Here is a 22126-nt window from a genome sequence, read left to right as displayed (position 1 = left end):
CTGATTTTTGCTAGTGTAATTCCAACCTGTTGTTTTCCAGATACTTTTGTCTTTAACCAGGAGGCATAAATTCAACATAATGGGGGAGATAAACTGAATGGAAAGAAATGGAGATATTAATTGTATTTGTAAACCCAGAAGCGAAATTCTAAATTCTGGGTCCCCTTCTACGTGATCTTTAACAACCATATCAGCCTTCGGGATGAGAACCTTACTTCAGCGGCATGCTAGTTACTGCATCTATCTCATATTGTGGAGGCACTTTGCCACGAGCTGCCTTGGTATTGAATCACCCTAAATAAAAGACACTACTTCAATGGAGAAGTATATTGCTTTTTATTTATTTTATTTGTTTTTACTGGTTCAGAAAAAGACTGGGTTCTTTGCACAGTTTGACCGATATCAATACTAGTACCAATAATAAAATTAATTAATCGGTTAATTTAAATATAGTCACACTTGTGTTGTTATATTATTAATTTTTGTTGAATAATTATTTAATAATTAAATAAAATTGATTTAATTATTAAATAGTAATTTTATAAAAAATTAATGGAAATCAAAGGCGCATGTTTAAGCCGGTTAGCATTACGCATAATTCGCCTTTTTTCTTGACCATGTCCATCTGTCCGTCTTCATGTAACAATTCGACTCCCATTGGACAGATTATAATGAGATTTTAAATTTGGATCATTTAAGAAGATTCGAAGTAACAATTAAAATTTCATTAAAATCAGACCAATAGAAATCGGGCAGTTATTATTTCTTTATTTTCGTCCTTATAATAACGCATTTCCTAGTAGATGGATTCTCTCTCTCTCTCTCCAACACGCCCTCACGCCAAAAAAAAAAAAAAAAAAAAAAAAAACAGAAATCAAACCACCTATGCCTGAAACAGAACTAACTAAGCTAAGGAGTTAAAAGAACACAAAGTTTCGTGAAGTTATTGACGGAATTCGAACCTGCGCAGGCCTTCACCATCGGTGTGGGAGGACAGCGATTCTACCAACTGGGCAGTGGAGACCTGATTGCTGGAGATCTAATCAAAATTAACAATTTAATGTCAATCAATATCACCATAATTTACCAGTTCTGCTGTCTTGCATTGTTATTTAAAATTTTAGTTTTTAGAATAACAAGAATTCTATCCGTCTAGATGTTTATTATTATTATTATTATTATTATTATTTATTTATTTTATCATGCTAGAATTTTCTTCTTATTGATAACCAGTCTGGAATTAGGAAACTGAATATTTTTTTTTACGTTTCTCGAATATCAAATGAAAACAAATATCAATAAATACATAATAACATTTCATTGGTAAATTATTCATTTATTGCAGACAATAAATCCCTCTCCAAAATATTTTTGCCATTAAATATTTTCCACGTCCTTTTATTAAAATGCAGAATATATAATAAATACAAAGTTATTTTTAAAAAAATATATTTGTGCCCCGTTATATTTATCCTAAGCCATAACTGCTATTTGAGGACATCCAACACGAGCGCCACATGGTGGTAACATTCGAGATTGAAGTCGTTCAAAGTAAACAGGCTGCTTGCAAAAGTGACATTCCTGAAATCATAAATATATAATTAATGAAATAAAGAAGTTAAGAGGTAAATGAAAACAGAAGTGCAGTAATTTAAGTAATTTAATGGAATTAAAAAATCCATGTATGAATTATTAATGCGTTATTAATTCCTAGTGTTAATTCACTCATAATAAGTATGGGTTTGAAATGCATTCTTCCTGAATTAAATTTTTATATTTTCCTACTCAAATAAGATTTTTGAAAAATAAATTTATAACGAGATGCACATGATAAATAAATAAAAGACTATTAGAAAAGACTCCTCGGGATTTGACATGGTAACGATATATTACTTATTTTGACTTTAAACTATTTATAAAATAAACGATAATACACAATTAGAAATTAAAAATATAAATAAATATATACAAGATATGTATTTATTTATATTTATTTATATATATATAAATAAATTGGGCAGAAGCGCCTTTTATAGAGATTCTTCAAATGAAATAGATGTACATATTTCAATTTGTTTTGCGGAAGATTACCTAAAATTACCTTAATTCGTTTGGGTAAATCAGAAATTTACCCAAACGAATTAATTATTATAGTTTTCATATCATCATCCGTGGGAAAACGTTCCCTTTCGGTTTTTATTTATTTTTTTTTTTCCAAGATGACCAAAAATATATAACCAGGGGAGAAAGATCCGGATTGTAGAAAGAGTGTTGAAGCACCTTCAAACAAAATCTCTCCACTGTAACTTTCGTAGCCTACTGCCCTCGCGGTTAGCACAGTGCATATAAACACTATTTTCTGGGTAGAAAAGACCTGAATTCGAATCCTCTCAATGACGCAAAGAATTATTATGGGCATGTTTCGCAACGTGGCTCAGTTAGTCGGTCTCAGGCGAGGGTTGCATGGTTTTCCCCCCCGGAAACTCGGGATTTTTCGTTCAGAAAATAGGTAAATCAACCACAGAACATACGCAATTTTTAAGACACGATATATATGAAATAGGAGCAACATGTAACTGTTTCAGGATGTAACTGTCCCTGGATCATCCATTCTTTCCCTAATTGTACAGTACTAACATGTTTAACGGTTTATGAATACTACCATAAAAAATTCTATTTTTTATTATCCTGAACCAGTTTGGTTTAAAAATTTAGTTAATTTCAAAATTTCTTTTCACATACACTCTTATGTTGTTTACATATCCGATACGCCTCACTGTGATGTATAAATGATCACATGTTTATACATGAGTTGTTGTACGTTCAACGTTATGGCTGAGTTTCAGTCTTGTTGAGAGTAAATGACAACTGCGGGAATTGCCATGAGCTGTGATTTCTGTAATAAAGTCTTATCGGAATTACTGTAACTGCTGTCGTAGAACTAATTCCATCTGGATGAATCAACATAAAGATCAATATGTACACTATACAGAATAAGGTTTTTACTTTTATAAATTAGTAAGAGAACCCAGATCGCCATGACCAACTTGTTTTGCTGGAAGTTCTGGTTGTATACATGCTCTGGTGCAGACTCATCATAAGATACGAGAGTTGGTTATGAAGTTTTGAGAAGGCAATATAAAAGTCTTAGGTAAAAAATTCTCTGGTTTTTTTTTCTTTTTTTTTTTTACAGCGCAATATAGCCTAATTACTGATGCGCCTAAAACAGGCAACCAACCTGCAAAGATCTTAATCCTTAAAAAAGAATTTTTCAGATTGGACGTCAAATCATCTATCACAGCTAATGGAATTTCAGCGCTTCATTATCTTTAAAATGACTTCCACGAAGATGACACTTGAGGTTTTTGAAAATTAATAGTCACTTCGGGCCAGATCTCAACTGTACGGGGATGCTTTGATTGTTCAAATACTCATTCATTAACTTTAGCCTGTATAACCTGTATAATTTTAGCCGTGTAGCACGGGTGCAATGTCACGGAGAAGCAAAGCCCGATGACTGAACTTTCCTCATCTTTTTTTCCCGAATTGTAGCTTTTAACTTTGGCATAAGATTAGCATAATATTCCTATGTTGCTGTGGTTTTGGGTGGAGGGAAATCAATTGACAATCCTTTTGTGTACCAGAAAATTGAGGCCAACACTCTTCAACTGATGATTGGGTTTGAAACTTTTTTTTTGAGGTTGGAAATCCCTTGTGCTTCCACTGCGTGCATCCTAATTTGGATTTAAGATCATAAAAATGTGGCCAATTTTCGTTACCAGTCACCAAACGGGATAAAATTCTATCTGGATTAGCAAGAATTAATTTTAAATTCTCTTTTGATGACTCTACCCTCTGATGTTCGTTATAAATTGAGTGGCTCAACTGTTTCAGAATCGAATGCTTCAGATGGACGATCAGACTGTGATCATCCTCAACTGACTTCCATCCTCTTTTGAATTCTGCTGACCATATTACAACAGTAGCTTAAGTGGATGATAATTTCACAAACACTCTAGTCATTCTTTCATGTATTTCTCTAGCATTTTTATCCTCTTTGGTCAAAAAATATGATTACCGAACGATTCTCGATTTGCTAGATATTTATTTTTCTTCCACTTATCAATGTAAAAGAAAAAAATTTAGAAACTGCATAAGATATTAACTATCAAACAACTTTTTCTATAATTTATTAATGCATTTTATATACCCTGTTCCCAGAAGTTTTTGACTACCTCTCGTATTCTATATCTAAATAAACAATAATATTACTTGCTCACCTTTGAACACATTTCTTTATTTAATTCTAATCCCAGTTCATTCCAGACATCTACTAAATCGTTGACGAAGGACTCCATCATGTTTTTGGTATGGAATGGAGTTGGAGCTATGCGCAGCTTTTCTTGTCCGCGTGGAACTGTAGGATAATTGATAGCTTGTACATAGTGCCCATGTTTTGATATTAGCATATTACACACCCGTGAGCAAAACCACGGATCTCCCACCTAGCATTAAAAACACAGAATAAGTAGTGGAAATGTTGCATTGATCAAATACTGGTATCCAAAACTTAAGTTACAACCATAAAATCTATATATCAAGAAAAATAGACTCATGAGCTACAACATTATGACCACCTCTGTCTTCGTGAGCGGATGCATCCCAGACCATCTAACAGTGACCTCACCGACCGGCGAAGCATATATAGTGTCTGCACCGTAGTGCCTGTCAGTTCATCAGTACGAAGCCCGTGAAATGGGGAAAAGGAAGGACCTGACGGAGTTTGAACTCCGATACGCCTCGAACAGCTAATAATGCCTGCAATCGCAGGCATTATTAGCTGTTCGAGGGCTGGCATAGTGGTGTAGCGAGAATAGTCTAAAGAGGGACAAACGACCATCCAACGTGCCGGGACGGGGGGGGCACCACTGATTGAGCGTGTAGGTGAACGGCGTTTGTCACGTGCTGTCCGGTACAACTGGACCCTCACAATCCCTCAATTAGTGGCAGACTACAACCCGGGCACAGAGAATCAGAATACACCATCCATCCAGCGGACACTTTTGCAGATATGCCTGCGGAGTAGGCGACTTCCATCACCTGCAGCTGTAACGTTAGCACCTTTCCTGGACAAAGGACGACTTGAAAAGAGTCACCTTGTCTGATGAATCAAGGTTCCAATTCCAGCATGCTGATGAACAGGTGCGTATTCGACAGCGAGCAAGTGAATAGCTGCAACCAGATTGCACGGTTGGACGAAAACAGGCCTGCAGCGGTGATATCATGGTTTGGGGGACGTTTTCATGGACAACACTGGATCACCCTCTCCCCATTGAACACACTCACCGCCAGATTCTACATCGATATTGTTTCGGACCAGGTTTTGCCCTACATGGTGACCGTGTCCGTGTATCTAGATGGTACTGGCAGAGCCGGCCCGAGGGGTGCGAACGGTGCGAGCGCACAAGGCCCCGCGTTTCTGAAGGCCCCCGCGCCACTGACTGATTTTGCAAAATAAAAATGCAAATAAAATTTGCAAAATAAAAAATTTTTTTTTTTTTGTTTTAATACTGTCGCAAAATCTAGCGACATCGCCATAAAATGGCCATATTTTTAATATACATAAGAAATAAAATGTCAGTAATCATGTTATTAACATTATCTGAAAACCCGCCAAGAATCCTCCAAAGAACACGGAAAAATATATTTTCTTTCAAATATATTTAAAATATATCTCCTTACAAGTCGCTCAGACGTCCGATTATATGTTGCCAGCATTTGCATAGTTATCGTTCTCTAAAGGCTATATATACCACCGACTAGGTTTTCTCTGCCCTTTTTCGCTTTCTACCTTCGAGAGATCGAGTGAATTCGAAATTATTCAAAAAGTCGACGTAAATTTTCTTCTGAGAAAATTTTAAGTTAATAATACTGGTTTGACCAAAGCACTTATCCTGCAAAAGAATTTCAAAGCACAGTATATGCCCTGCGGAAGTCATAATTTGAATTTAGTTCTTGGAGACATTTAAAAATTATCTTCTCTTGCAAATTCATTTTTTTGGGACTTTACAAAGCATATATAATATTTTTGCAAGTTCTGTGATACGCTGGGATATATTTAAAGAGCGTGTCAAACATCTTACTCCAAAACCACTGTCAGAAACGAGGTGGGAATGTCACCTCGAAAGTGTGAAATCTGTGAGATACCAAGTACCACAATTTTCTCTAGCTTTGAAATACCTTTATGAACATACCAGTGACATGAAAACGAAATCCGAAATCCAATCAATCGAAAATAAACTTACTTCATTTGAATTTTTATTAAGTTTGGTCATTTGGTATGACATACTGAATGAAGTAAATATTGTGAGCAAGATATTTATTTAATGAAATCAAAATTTGTCGTCGAGTTTTGCCTTCCAGAATCACAATATTACAAATATTACAATATTTACTGAAAAATAATTTATTTGAATTGTATCCAAATTTTGTTACTGTTCTGAAAATTATATTAACCTTACCAATTACCGTCGCATCTGCAGAAAGATCTTTCTCAAGATTGAAAATAATAAAAAATTACTTGAGTTCTAGCATTAGTCAAGAACGATTTACCTCCTTAGCCATTTTATCTATCGATCCGAAATAGCCAAAAAACTAAATTATCAGCGAATTTGCTATAAAACATGTAAGAAAATGAAACAAAAGTCACATATTGTGACCTTATTCGAATAAGTCGCATACCAAATTGTATTTTATAAGTATATGAAGCAATTATTTTTCTTATTTAATTTATTAAAGATTTTTTTGTGATTGAAATGTTAAGTTTATTAAAATAATTTAATTATTTATCATTTCATGTAATCCTTACTAAACCAATTTGTACAATGTAATAAATATCAAAATGCAATAAATTATTTTGTTGTACGAATTTGTATCAAGTCCCCCGCAAGCCAACTTTGCACCGGGCCCCGCTTTTGTTCGGGCCGGCCTTGGGCACTGGCCTCTTTCAACAAGACAACGCCCGTATCACAAGGCCCACATTGTGCAGGAATAATTCGAGGATCATGTCAAAGCATTTCGTGTGCTTCTCCGATCCGTGAATTCCTCCAACATCAAGTCCATCAAACAGTTCTGTAATGAGGTGGAACGTAGCATTCACCGGTACACGCTGCATTCGCCAGACCTCGCTCCGTTGTCGAACTCCTGGACGTCCTTCTGTCCAGCTGGTCCAGGATATCCGAGGACACCTTCTGCGGTTTCGTGGAGTCGATGCCACGACTGGTGTAAGCGTTATCATGACGAAGCGCGCCACGACTGGTGTAAGCGTTATCATGACGAAGCGCGCCCCAACATGCTATTAGGAGGTAGGTGGTCGTAATGTTTTGGTTCATGAATGTATGTACTTGGTGAAATATTTCAAATCTTCTGTGGAAGAGCATTACTGTAAGCAGGACTAACCTAAGCAAAAGGTAATGGTCTGAGGTTTGGCTTGGTCTTCTCGCTTTTCGAAGTCTGCATATTTTGTGAAATAAGATATGAGGGAACTCAAAGCATGGCTGCAATGCTTGCCAACTTTAAACTTGCTTTTGAGACACCTCTCATATCCTTTGATGTTGTTGTTGTTATAAAACTGTGGCCTTCTCAGATTGTGACTGACTTTCCATCATTCTCCCAGTTCGTTATGTACCATGCCGAATCGTCATAATATCTAAATTATATGACACTGAATGAAACTGAATGAAATTAAACATGAACTGGGTGCAAAAAGTATAATGCGGGAACTTGCCATGATACCACATCGCTGTGTGAGTTGTATGCTCACGAGATAGTTTAAACACGAATCTCATTTGCAAAAAAGAAAAAAAATGGTTTTACATTACTGTTTTACTTAATATGGAAAGAGATTGCAATAAAAACATTCATGCGCATCGCAAACAGAACAACAGGGAACAACATTCCTGTACACTAATACAAGTTTTCATACCAGCTTTTATGCTTATATATTGAAAATTAAGGACCTGAATAGCACTAAGTACATGTGTCACATGTGTCTAGAAATGTGCGCCTTACTCTTGTTAGACATGTAATTCTTGTAACTTACAAGAATACTAATGAGGCGATTTTCTCATTCTTTCAATGTAGGTGGTGGTAGATGGCTCTCATCAACCAGTGCAATACCACTACTCTACTTATTGGAGGCTTGAAGTGGTGAAACCCATGTTTAGTCTCCAGAGCAAAGTTTGTGGCATCTTCTCTCTCCCGCCTCCTTCAACCCATGCACTGTAAGTACTATAGGTTTTGATACCTTTCGTATTTAGGATTGTCATGAAAAAAAAAAAAAAAGATTTTATAGCTACCTTTGAACAGTCTTTGGGACGGAATGCAAATACAAGAATTCTAAAAAGGTAATAATTAAATGTCCCATATCGAGGCTTCTCTCCATCTGGCTGATTACATACAAATTTAGAATTTACATATTTTCAAAAAAAAAGTTGGTGAAAAATATCAGTCCCAAAACTCGTCAGGACAATGGTGGCATTAACGTATTAATGTAGTTTGTTGTACGATAATTCGGTGAATGACAATTTTGGTGAAAGGCAAATGGTGGCTAGGACGATTTGATGTATGCGACAAGTCTGTGTATCACAGCCAGATCAGAAATTAACAAAATCAATGAAGTAAAATAGGAAACAAGAGTTGTCGGTGACACTTTTTAATAGGATGTGCTAAAAAAAAGTAGAATGTGCATTAAAAAACGAAGGGGGACAGTACGCTCCATCAAAAATATAAAATATCAAGAACGGTATCGTGACCATTAAATTTACCATTCACGGCACGTTAAAAGTTTACATTTTCTGTCTTGCTTTGCCATACAACAAATTTTCCCCAAAGAATTCACCGAATCGTTGTACTCACTGAATTGTCTTAGCCACCAGTTGTCTTTCACCAAATTGTGTCATACAGCGAAATATCATTTACCAAATTGTGTCATACAGCGAAATATCATTTACCAAATTGTGTCATACAGCGAAATATCATTTACCAAATTGTCTCTTACACCGAACTGTTCTGCAGCAAATTATCGCATAAATTGAACTGTTATGCACAGAACTGTCGTACAACGAATTGTCTTGCAGTGAATTATTAGATGATCCCCTAATACTGCATACAGGTCTGGAAGCCTAATTTTAGGAAGGATGTGGAGCTGCTGGAACGAGTACAGAGAAGGGCAACGAGATTGGCGAGGGGAACATAGTGGTGATCTTACCAAGAAAGGCTTCAGTTCTGCAAATTGCAGCGTGTTGAGACTAGGCTCTTGCGAGGTGATGTGATTGAAGTGTTTAAAGCTATGAATGGATTGAGCAAGCACAGTGCTAATGGGATTCTTCCTCTTGCTCAGACCACACAGATTAGGAGGCTCAAATTCAAAATTGAGAAATCACGTTTGCAGAGTAGATGTGCGAAATTTGCCTTTAGCCTTTTGCTCTTACCTTTTGCCTTTAGCTTTAGGTGGTTTATTGCTGGAAAAAACTTCCCTCTGTTGTGGAATTTGATAGCTTAATTAAATTCAAGGAATAACTGGACAAACTGTCGGAGGGGATGTATAGGTGAAATGGGAGGTGTTCCTTTTTTTTTTTCTTTTTTTTTTTTTTTTGGCTGATGCTGTATAGTCTTGCTTCCTTGCATCATTTCCCTCTACTAATACATATATGCATAACAACAAAAAAGCAGTTTCTCTTTACACTTGGATAGTGGCATCGCTGATGATAAATGTGCATAGTGTTAAGCGATCTGCTTCGTCATCAGTTGTGCATTCATCCAGCTCCTGTGTGGCGTTCCAGAGACTGGACTATATTTTTATCTTCATATCACGGACAGTGGATTCAGATGTGAAGAACTAGGAGGCCAGGGTAAATGTTGGAAATCTCGTGAATGTTCCTTGAACCATCAGATTAATTTTTGCACAGTAGATACTGTAATTGCATTGTCGTCTTAAAAGAATCCATCGCAATCCATCGGATAAAAATGAAGCATTGCAGAGTTGTGCGAAAATTTTAAAAACCGGATACTGAGTGATGATGGTGTTCCAACATCGTGGCCACCTCGTGCCCCTATGGCTTTTCGCTATGGTTTTTATTTGAAAGACTTGCCTCTCATGCTTACATTTTACCCCAGGGGTAAAATGTATGCATGAGAGGGTCCTAAGAATGATGATATCCAGCTCAGGACCCTGGGTCCTGAGTTGGATATCATCATTCTTCTCTTCTCGGTGATTCCCTTCTTCTCTCTCTCTCTCTCTCTCTCTCTCTCTCTCTCTTCTTCTTCTCTCTCTCTCTCTCTCTCTCTAAGGGTAATTTGGGAATTTTTTTTGGGCTATGCAGCATAAGCCTCGGGCTTCCTTGCACCATATAGCTAATAATAAAATAAATAAAATAAAATTTGCATCTTTAGAGCCCTGAAAAAGTTATACGGCACGTGGCGAACGGCACGTGGCGAACATCACGCGTAATAGGTACACAATTGAAAACTGCCTTTTGCTTCAGAACTTTGAAAGTTGCCAAAGGACCCTGAACAGTTGTAGTTATTTCTATGAAACTAAGCAACAACCTTTCTTTGTCCCTCTGACGGCGAGTTTAGGAATTGAATTTTTCCCTTAAACCTCTTCTGCCTTCATTTAAACAAGTGCATGCCAAATTTAAATATAAATCCGCCCAGTTCCTAAGCCGACAAGCGTCTCGGTGCATGGAACTTTAATTATGGCCACCACGTATAAATCGAAGGAGCGATCCTGTATTAAGATGATGGATCGCAGTAAAAACAATGTCAGGACACCCTAAACCCCTTGCACGTTTACAGGCGTTATTAGGGTCACACACACACACACACTGGTCTCATAAGTCCGCTTTCCACGATTTGAAAGTAGGTTTTAACCTACTTTCTAAAGGTTTTCCTACGGAGTTTAATGAATGTCTTTTAAGACAAAGTGCTGGCTCTAGGATTTGCGGAAGTGACCACGAGATAACTATGAAAGATTAGGGGAAAAAATTCTTTAATATATTCAAAGGATCTTTTTTATTAAAAAATAATTAAAGATAAGAGGATGTTTAACAGTATTAAAAAAGCAAGCAAGAACATTGATATAATTAAAAACCAAAATAAATCCACATCTTTGAGCAAATTTTATATGGACGGTCAAGTCCTAAAAATTTAACCCTGGATTTGATACGTTTTTATTACAAGGTGGAGTTGGGCCTGGTACATTTTCGCACCTACATCGAGCCGGTCCTGCACAAATTTTTACGAACCTTGCGGCTTCAGTCGGGGATAATTTAGCACAATTTTTACTAGATAAATTTCTGCATTAACTCTTTTCTTAATTAACTCCTAACAATTTAAAAAAAAAAAGGTAATTTATTATTATTACTTTCTGGACTATATATTTAACATAAAAATCGTTTTAAGAACTGAGTACTCACATGAATAGGAATAATATGACTTGGACAGTGTACTACAGGGATTCCTGCTTCCATCAATAAATACCTTAAATAAGTTACGTTTTTCTGGTGTTTTTCTCTTAATTTTCTTCCTTCCTCACTCTTCAGGATCTGAAAAAGAATATTAAAAAAAAGTGAAGAATATTCTTCTCAACTTTGCGAACTAATTATAGTATAATTTGTTATATACTTGTTATATATTTATTACGTAGGACTGGGAGGAAATGGCATACTTATGGTTAAGTGTGTGTTCAAAGATTCACTATAACAAATAAATCTAAAACTGTTGTAAATACTAACTTATCACAATAGTTTTTATTGTTTATTATATACTCTGTTAATTCTGCATTAATTTTAATGATCAAGATTGATACAGTTATTTACTCACTGGCCAAAAAATTAGAAACCGTTATTCATTAATTAGTAGGGGATCACTTTTTATTCGAATTAGAGCTCCTACATGGATTCCACTAGGTGTGTGTGTGAGAGAGTTTAGCTTCAGATTTGACCATTCTTCCATCAGGATATTTGTCAGGTGCTGTATTGTGATCGGTAGAGACTCCAAAGCCGCTCTGCCCTTTTCAGTTAAATCCCAGACATTCTCAACCTGGATTCAGATGTGGAGAATTGGGAAGCCAGGGTAGATGTTGGAAATCCTGAGTTTGGAGTCTTGAAAGATTCCATCGCAATCCATCGAATAAGAATGAAGCATTGCAGAGTGAAATTGGTCCGATACGACAGAAGGATATTCAATGGAGGTAACACGGCCTTTTAACGGTATCAGTGGATCCTGTCCGTACCAATAGCAATAGAACATATTCCATACCATGATACCCAGAGGCGGACTGCTTAAAAAATTCTTACCTGGGAAAACTTGTAGCAGCTTCATACTAGCGCTTATGGCCAAAATCCCACCGGCCTCCATCGGCTTCTGGCCTCCGACCCACCGGGGTTTCCCCGGTAAGGCTTATAGCCAGTCCGCCTCTGATGATACCACCTCCAGCCGCTTGAGTGGTTGATACAAGCTCTGGTTGCATGACTTCATGAGGTTCAAGCCACACTTACACCCTATTATTGGTGCAAAAAAAAGTGTACATCGAGACTCTCCTTGCCACATGATCTTTTTCTACTGTTCCACAGTCCAGCCTTGGCATTGGGCGGCACACTCTTGTCGAATCTTTAGATTCTTTACAGAAAGAAGTGGCTTTTGAATAGGCACACTGCTATAAATTCCAGGTTCTTCATCTCCCGTCCCGTAGCAGCCACTAATATTGCACTTCCTCTGGTGGGTGCGGGATTTGTGCTTTATTGCACGAAAGTTTATTAGATGTAGATACAGGCGCGGCTTCTCCCGCCAGGGACGGGCATCGGGTAGCAGTTGCCCTGGTGTCGGCTGCTCCCTGGCGGCTAAGTGGCCTGACATTCACAACACACTACACTCACAAACCTTCTTTAGCACTCAATTTAAACTTTCCTATAGAAAACTGAGATTTAGATTAACATTAAAATTCACTTTAATTTTAATTAGATTAAATTTTCTTGCTTTTGGTATTCCTTTTCTCTTTCTTATTCAGGCCCATTTTACAGTGATCTGTTATCTTCTAAGTGAACTAGGTGGAGATGGGTAATTGCCTAGGGACCACCCCAATACAGTACACACACACATACACATCTCCCGTCCCATAGTTCCGTTAGAAATAGGTCTTTCTTTGCCTAAATAGAATTTTTCAATCATTTGCTGCACACTGGATCTTCTATTCTAAAGCACAATTTACTTTAAATTCCTGTGGTCTCGTTCTTGGAGCATCGGGTAGCAGCTGCCCTGGTGTCGGATTTTCTGCCGCATTTCTTCCTTTCAGAGCTGCATTCTCTTTTCGTCTTCCATGCATTGAGATTATTATTATCATTAGTCACATGGTGCAAGGAAGCCTGAGGCTTAAGCTGCACCAGCAAAAAAATTTTCTGAGTTACCCTGAGAGAGAGAGAGAGAGAGAGAGAGAGAGAGAGCACATTTCTGAAAATCGAAAAGGTCACCAGTCTGTTCTATCACTGAATCAATTAAGAAGTCCCAGGGAAGCATACAGTATTTATCTGGTACCAAGGAACTTGGGCGCATTCCATGTGACAATTGCTATTTCATACCGTATGGTATGTACGTTTAATTATTTTTTTTCTGACGCCAATTGCAAAATCTTTCTAATTTTTTGGCTCGTGGTGTATATGCTGATTAATATGTTTGGTGTATTTAATATTTCTTTTGCACATATATTTATGCTGTGCTTAACATGTATAAAATCAGCAACAGCATCCGGGATATTTGATAAATTTCACCCCTATAAATCGATTAGTAGGGGGATCCTTCCACACCGCTAGAGGCGGATCGCAAACCGGTGTGGAGAATTATACTTTCCAATGATAACTCATTTTCTGTAACTAGAACAATAAATTTTACTTACTCGTACTGAGGTTAGCGCCCCCTTGAGAATGGCCGGAGGAAGTGATGTCGTGAATATAAATCCAGCAGCATAACTTCGTATCATATCAATTAGAGAATGTGAACTAGCAATATAACCTCCTATACCGCCAAAGGCTTTTCCTGAAAAGAATATAAAAAGACACAGGAATTGGGTTAAACAGAGGAAAATCTCACAGTTTTAACACATTTCTCACGTTATACATGTAATAGGTGCCATGTTATATTGCCACTTTTTAATTTGCAGTGTGCAGCAAATTAAAAAGTCATCTGTACCGATAATTAAAATTTACATTAATATATAACATCTTTTTAAAAATTTAGCAACGTTGCGCCATCTATCGGCACTCAGATTATATAATAATCTTTCCCGTTTTGGAGTTTATGCCAGTATTGGGACAAATTCATTATTCATAACTCTCATCCAGAGCTGGTCGAACTATTAGGGTGGTATGCCACGGCAGAAAAATGCACCACCCATTGCTAACTGCTGCTCTGGTCTATCTAAAACGCTCCTTCTGTTCCATCTAGTCAATCTTATTAAATTACACTATTCTAACCTGCTAGGCTATATAAAAGCTGAAAGCAAACCTTTGCTAAAATTAAACAGAAAATTAAAAAATAATAATAATAAGTGACCAGCAGCTGCACTTAACACAGTCATCCTTATCCTTGGTATTCGCCTATGTTGCCTATGTTTTAGAGCGACCCTGCGTGTAGTAGTACACTGGGTCGATCAATACAAAAAAAAAAAAAAATAAATAAATAAATAAAAATTAATATATAAAATTTTGTACATTGAAAGTCAACACTTCCCAGTATGATAAACACCATAAAGTCTATTTTATGAATAAAATAAAAATTAATTCGTCTGTTATTTTAAGATAGAATACTCAGCTAACAACTAAATTCCTATACATTAAGGTGACATTTTGGGAACCTTCCCGGTACCAATTATCTGACCATATTAGCATTAGTAGAAACATTTGATTCAAGAAAGCAAGCTTATAGAGTATCAGCCAAAAAAAAAAAAAAAAAAAAACCACTAAAAATATGCCATAATTTCGAAAAAGTTACATTGCTGGTTATTCTTTTCATCCCAGGTTCTTGCTCATTACTGGTTACCTGAATAATCTTTACCAGTGAGTTGAATTTTTGAACTACATAATCAATTCTCATACCATCCTTGAAAGTGCTGTGGGGTGCAGCTGGGTTGCAGAAAGTTTGTGATCTGGATAAATTGTTCTGAACGAAGCTGAAATATGATTCGTGAAGAGCATATGTACATATATATCATACCGTTTGCTGTTGAGCTCTATTATCTTTGACATTCGTTTCCTTAAAATAAATATCTCAGTAAAATAAAAAAGAATAACTACTGCAATGAGCCAGTTATTGTAGAAGATAAAAAAAAAATTAACTCTGGATAATATTTATTTCCATTAATTGCAAACCCAAGAATATTCAAATTAATTAATAGAGAATTTACAAAACCATTACGTGAAACTTTACTAAGTGTGATAAATATCAGCTGATCCAGTAATCTGATGGGCTGGAAAACTTCTGTATCAATGCCAAGTGAATCGACACTCTACAAGTAGATATCAAAATATTTAGATCCATTAAAAATTCAACTCACCTAGAGTTCCGGAGATGATGTCCATCTTGTTCATCACACCATCTCGATCTCCAATCCCTCCTCCGTGTTTTCCATACAATCCTACTGCGTGGACTTCATCAACGAAGGTTAAAGCACCATATTTGTGCGCTACATTACACATTTCTTCTAGAGGACACACGGCACCTGAAATATTTGTTGTAATTAATAACGCTGTAAAGAAATTATCCTTACAGATTGTTTCATTTTACTTCTTTAAACTGTATCCGATAGGTGTACGTATTTATGAGTACAGCATGATATAAGCGGACAAGACAATCTTTGCAAGATCTTTACAGTTGAAAGGCATTTCTAATCACGGGTATCAGTGAAAATGACTAACTCAGCCACGTTGTGAAAAAGGCCCACAAAAATTCCTCTCGTCATCTACGGGACACGAACTCAGATCTTTTCCACCCAGTGTGGTGAAGACGGCGATTCTACCAACTGTGCTACCCACGAGGGCTATTTAACGGGATTGTTGTCAAAGTTTACTGATGATTTAAAGTAGGAAGGGTGGTTAACGATCAGAACCAGGCAATTTTGCTTCAAAATGATATAGATCGGTTGCATAAATGGTCTGAAAAATGAAAACTGAACTTGAATGCTAAATGTAAAGTTTTACTCCTAGGAAATTGAAATTCGGGAGTTACTATCTAGGGTGAGTGGAGTTCTACGTGGTTCTGGATGAAAAAGACTTATGGGTTACGATTCAGTCAGAGATGAAATTTTCCATGCAGTGTAAACAGGCGGCTAGGAAAGCACGTAGTATCCTGTATATGATATGTGGGACCTTCGCAAGTGGGGAAAAGAACATAATTTCCTCTTCTTATAGGTCCTTTCATTGTCCTTCGATGGTGAGACTACATCTAGAATATTGTGTTTAGGTCTGAAGGCTACACTGTAAGAAAAACACAGAGTATGCAGAAAGAAGTCAAAGGGGACCAGATTGGTGAGGGGTACCAATCGACGTCCAAATGGAGAGCAGCTTAGAAGATAGTACGAACTGCAAAGTTTGATGTTATTAGTGGAAGAGAAGAGACCTGATAGAGGTATATAAGTCCTGAAGGCAACAAGTACAATGAGCCAAGCAGATATATTTTTAGTGTAGAAGAGAATACAAATGCAAACCCAGGGACACAAATGCAAAAATGTGGGCTAACAATCACTTTTTGGCGACGGGTAAGACATGAATATTAGAATTTTTTTTTTTTTTTTTAGGAGATAGAGAAAAATTCGGCATTAAGCATTCTAATGTTAATACTAAGATAATTGTATATTATTCTGTATTATCATTTATCTTGTCGGATTATAATGATAGTTTAAATTTGTGATAGTAAATCGGAGTTAAAAGTTCGATAGCAAATCGAAGTTAAAAGTTCTGATTATAATCAGAATATAGTGTAGTAGTAGTAGTAGTACTAGTAGTGGCATGTGATGCAAGAAAGCAAGTGTATGAACTTATGCAGCATCAGCCAAAAAAAAAAAAAAAAAAATCACACCATTCCCTCCAAATGCCTGTCCAGTTCCTCCTTAAATTTATTCAACCTATCAACTTCCACAACGACAGATGGAAGTTTGTTCCAGCAATTAACCACCCGCTGGCTAAAGGCAAATTTCCGCACATCTAATCTACATCTGTCTTTTCTTAATTTGAATTTATGCCCCCTTAGATTCGTAATCTGAACAAGTGGAAGGATCCCATCAGAATTCAGCGTGCTCAACCCATTCAAGGCCTTATATACCTCAATCAGATCACCGCGCAGGTGCCTAGTCTCCAGCCACTGCAATTTGCAGAACTTAAGCCTCTCTTGGTAAGAGGATCCCTTCATTCCCCTCACCAATCTTGTTGCCCTTCTCTGTACACGCTCAAGTAAATCTACATCCTTCCTAAAATGAGGCCTCCAGACCTGTACACAGTACTCAAGCCGTGGCCTGACCATTGCCTTATTCAGAGGGATAATCACCTCCTTTTCCCTGCTAGCAAAATTCCTATATATCATTGACAAAACCCCATGACCTGCCCTGGCAGCCTGTCTGCATTGCTCAGAAAACTTCATATCTGCCTGCACAATTACTCCCAGGTCTTTTTCATTTTCTACCACCTTAAGTGTAGTACCACACAGTTGGTACGTTTCTTTGGGGTTACTTCTACCCATATGCAGTACTTTGCATTTGTCAAGGTTAAACTTCAGTTGCCACTTCTTAGCCCATCTGCACAAATTATCAAGATCCTATTGCAGTAGCACACTGCCATTACTGTCATTAACAACCCTGCCAACCTTTGTATCATGTACAAACTTCGACATTAAGACTGATATACCTTCATCAATATCATTGATAAATATACAAAACAACAGTGGACCCAACACCGAACCCTGTGGGACTCCACTAATAACATTAGTCCAAGAAGAGCAGCACCCATTGATTACCACCCTCTGTCTTCTCGCACTTAACCATCCTTTCATCCATTGTAGCAACTGACCCTTAATACCATTCTGCTACAATTTGTACAATAGTCTTCCATGCGCAACAGTGTCAAAAGCATTCCTGAAATCCAAATATATGATATCAAAATTATTTTTTGCATCCAGTTCCTTTGTAACCACATCATAATATCCTATCAAATTTGTCAGACAAGACTTTCCCTTAACAAACCCATGCTGTGTCTGAATTATTGCTGCAGTCTTGTCTAGATGATCCTGCAATGCAATGAAATAGAAATGTATAAGTGATAAATTCGAACTCTATGGATAGATGTGGATAAGTTATTTCTTGCTGTTTCATATTATATATTTATTCCATATTTGGGTTTTATTTGTTTGTTTTAAAAAAAAAACTTTGGTACAGAAGCTATTATAAAGGTATTTAGGCTATATCCTATTTTAATGAAGTAGACATAAGTCACTGTCCTTGGGCATTATGGTATGAGGTTGTATCAGTAAGTGCTACATTACGTCTAGTTCATTCACTTGCAGATGAATCTGGTGCTGCCAGTCATTATCTGCAGGAAAGGAGACAGTTGAACAGGGTGCTTCTGTACTTCTTATTGGTGGCAAATTTCAGGTCACCATCAATGTTAGTAGTTGCTTGGTCAGGAATCGATATGACAAAGCAAGTCTTATTGGGCCGATCGAAGTTGGCAATCAGCATAGATGTGGCTGTTAGTTAGGGTTGGAAAATCCGCCAGGCGGAACTTTCCCAGAGGGTTCGCTGGAAGATGAGTTCGATCATCATCTTTGCAGTGAAGATAGAAATCTTATTTTTAGCCCGTTTGCCTTTTGAATTCAAAGATTATATGATGGCCATCTCAGCAACCAGTATTATGCTGCATAGATTCGCTTTACGTCGGTTGGAGCAGCAGATGCCCAGGTTTCAACACCGTAAAGGCTCTGAATATATACAAAATAGGATCTACGATGTTTTTGTTAGCCTGAGGAGCCGATACATTTTAATCTCAGATTAAAGTGGCTGAAGGTGGAATAACGGAAGAAATTTTATAATCCAATAAAAATAGGTTTTCAATTACAAGCGATTCCTATTTTTATTACTTATGTACTTTTACTAAATTTTCATAAAAAATGTACCTCTCACAAGATTGAGAAGGAAAATTGGTGACACCTTAGCAATCCGCTCCCCCAAATTCCTATAATATTAATTATATAAATATGGTCAAATTTCTAGGAACTAAGTTTTAAAGCTCACCAGTCATAGAATGGACCGTTTCGAACACTACAACTTTTGGCACATAAATATCTATAGACCTCAATAGATTTTCTAAGTGTATGGGATCATTGTGACGAAATATATGCTTTGGAACTCCACTATTTCTAATTCCTTGAATCATAGAAGCGTGGTTACCAGCATCAGAGAAAATATGGCATCCTACAAATAGTAAAAATAATGAATAAATAATATAAAATAAAATGAGTTTATGCAAATATATTAAAAAATAAAAATATAAAAAATAAATAAGGGTGCTGATTTCTTTAATGCGTGCTTAAGGAATGTGTATTAGAAGACAGTTGAGGAAAATATTTCTTTTTTATTCAGAAAAAGTTTCAAATTTGGTTTGGAAGCAGAGTTTTGAAAGGTTCCAAAAGCAAGGAATTTTGGAAAGGTTTAGAAAGCAAAAAGTTTTCTATTCTTTAAGGTCTGATTTTTTTTGTTTTTTTTTAAAGAGTTTATGCATCTTTACGTTGTACATACTTATGGTTCGTTATAATATGGACTGTCGTACGATTAAATTTAGGTGGTTCGGGACCGGCTGTCATCCTGGGGTGTCTTACTACCCATTAGTATGCATATTGTAGATTTTTTGTAAATTCGGATCTTATTCGAATCTACAAAAAATTACATGGCCTATTGCTAACTAATCACTGTTGCATTGGTTGCCGTAACAGTGAAGTTGTCAAACGCCTCTTATTTGGCGGTTGTCAGCGGCTTATCATCATGAGCTTGGGCACTGATGCAAATGTTTCTTTATTGATTCCTCACCTCTTCATGATAACGTTCTCATTTTGCCTCTTTTCGTTTTTGGGTAAAGGGTAAAGTGCAGCCATTATCAACCCACTACAGGATGGAAGCCTCCTCAATAATTCATGCTGAGGGAAATGGACCATAATCTGCCACGCTGGTCCAGTGCGGGTTGGCAGATCGACCGTATTCAGCAGTCAGGGGCTTGAACCCCGGTCTACTCAAAGAGCTTGTGCTACTGCACTCCCGCTCCTGACCACTCGGCTACGGAGGCCATCGTTTTTGGGACCCCCTCTGAACTCAGGGGTGTGACACAGCTGTACCATCATATGACGTAGGTCAGCGTTTCCCAAATGGGGTCTGGAGTCCAGTTCCAGGGGGTTCGCGAAATTTTGGACCCTCTGGAATTGGTAAAATTATTCCTTCTGTATATAGCAAAACGATGAGAAATAAAGTTATTATTATATCTTTATGTAAAAATAAGAATAAAGTTGAATTGTTTTAAACATAAAACTTTGAATTTTCTTTTCAGAAAACCCAATGTGTGTGTGTGTACTATATATATGCACACACACACACACACACACACACACACACTGGACCCCTTATATATATAAAGGGTTCGTAAACTTTTTGATTTTTGAAAGGGTCCATATATCTCAGTAGTTCCGAAACCACAGACGTAGGCGATCATATGACCTACACCATATGATGAAACGCCACTGGTGGTTGTCCTGAAGTATTAAAATAAACCCTTTACTGTCCTGATGATTGACTTAATTGTTGACTGGTTGATTGTTTAGTGGAGTCAAAATTTTTCGAAACTTCTGAAGCCCTTCCGCAGCCTAATCCCCTCCAACTGACATTTTGATTGGATTCCGGTCGACGACTGGGGGAATTTCTAAAGCCCTCTTCATACGAGGCGGCAATTAGCTAATCTCAGGTGGAGGAGAGTAGGGTTTCCCCATGACTTATTTTGGGTTTTACAGTTCTCACAACATGCAAATCGGCCTCTGAACATATAGGTATTTTCACAGGCCGATTTCTATCTACAGATAAAATACGCTGAGGGTTATGAGCGCATTCTTGGCGACCTTTAATACCAATATTTATTTCATACTCATTCACCAGTTTGTGGAGGCGAAATAGGTAGATGTATAAGTGCGTTCTTCATCGGAATGCGATGTTTGAATTCTTCGCTCGATCAATATATTATTATTATTAGCCATATGGTGCAAGGAAGCCTGAGGCATTTGCTACATCAGCCAAAAAAAAAAAAAAAAAAAAACCCAGAGAGAGAGAAAACAAGAGTGAGAAGTAGAAGGTATCAACAAGAAAGAGAAGAATGATGATATGCAGCTCAGAACCCTGGGTGCGCCAAGCCTATACTCACCAGATGTGAGCCCCCTGGAGTGTTCGGCGCTGAAGGGAATGTCTAGAAATGGAACTACACTGAAGATTTAAATATACTAACTGCATTGACTATAGAAGTAGGCAACTCTACGAAATTATTTTTATTGGGTTTTAGGAGCATTAGCGACTAAGGCCATATTACTCCGTATATACTGTATGTAAATTGCGCGTGTTTTGTGGTCCATTTTCTGTTTGCTGAACGAAAAACCCGAGTTTCTGGGAGAAAAACCATGCTACCCTCGCCTGAGACCGACTAACTCACATTGGGAAAAACGCCCATAAAAATTCCTCACGTCATCGACGGGACTTGAATTCAAGTCTTTTCCATCCGGTGCGGGAAGAATGGCGATTCTACCAACTGTGCTACCATGAGAACCCCAACGAAATACTGTAGTTCAGTTAATGCGATCAGCTAAGAAACTTCCAACAGGGAGTTGTTAGAGGATGCATATTAACAGTCAAACTGTTTGTGCTATGTCAGCAAAACTGCAACACCCCGAATCAACGATGGCCGATGTAACAAAATAGAAACATCGCATGGCATTCGGTTAGGCTGCTAAATTGACGGAAAGTGACCGCAAGGTGCTCAGAAAAGTGGCGCTTAGATCCCAT

General features: G+C 37.3%; 1 protein-coding gene across 2 annotated transcripts in view; it reads right to left on the bottom strand.

Annotated features, from left to right (window-relative positions):
• Positions 1–1394: 1394 nt before the first annotated feature.
• The window catches only part of LOC150088912 (5-aminolevulinate synthase, erythroid-specific, mitochondrial-like), a 148113-nt gene continuing 127381 nt past the window's right edge, over positions 1395–22126 (bottom strand). For both annotated transcript variants that reach the window (XM_090369717.1, XM_090369716.1), the window contains exons 7-12: positions 19331–19510; positions 15608–15772; positions 13952–14091; positions 11478–11606; positions 4281–4505; positions 1395–1581 (exon numbers count right to left, since the gene is read on the bottom strand). In XM_090369717.1, coding sequence (XP_090225843.1) covers positions 1474–1581; positions 4281–4505; positions 11478–11606; positions 13952–14091; positions 15608–15772; positions 19331–19510 — 947 coding nt within the window. In that variant the 3' untranslated portion in view covers positions 1395–1473. The remainder of the gene's footprint in view (positions 1582–4280; positions 4506–11477; positions 11607–13951; positions 14092–15607; positions 15773–19330; positions 19511–22126) is intronic.

The sequence above is a fragment of the Mastigoproctus giganteus genome, chromosome 3 (assembly GCF_048544385.1).
Source record: "Mastigoproctus giganteus isolate SK-2022 chromosome 3, ASM4854438v1, whole genome shotgun sequence".
NCBI classification, from domain to species: Eukaryota; Metazoa; Arthropoda; class Arachnida; order Uropygi; family Thelyphonidae; genus Mastigoproctus; species Mastigoproctus giganteus.
The sequence above is the reverse complement of the archived record's forward strand: the minus strand, read 5'-3'. Positions and strand labels throughout refer to the sequence as shown.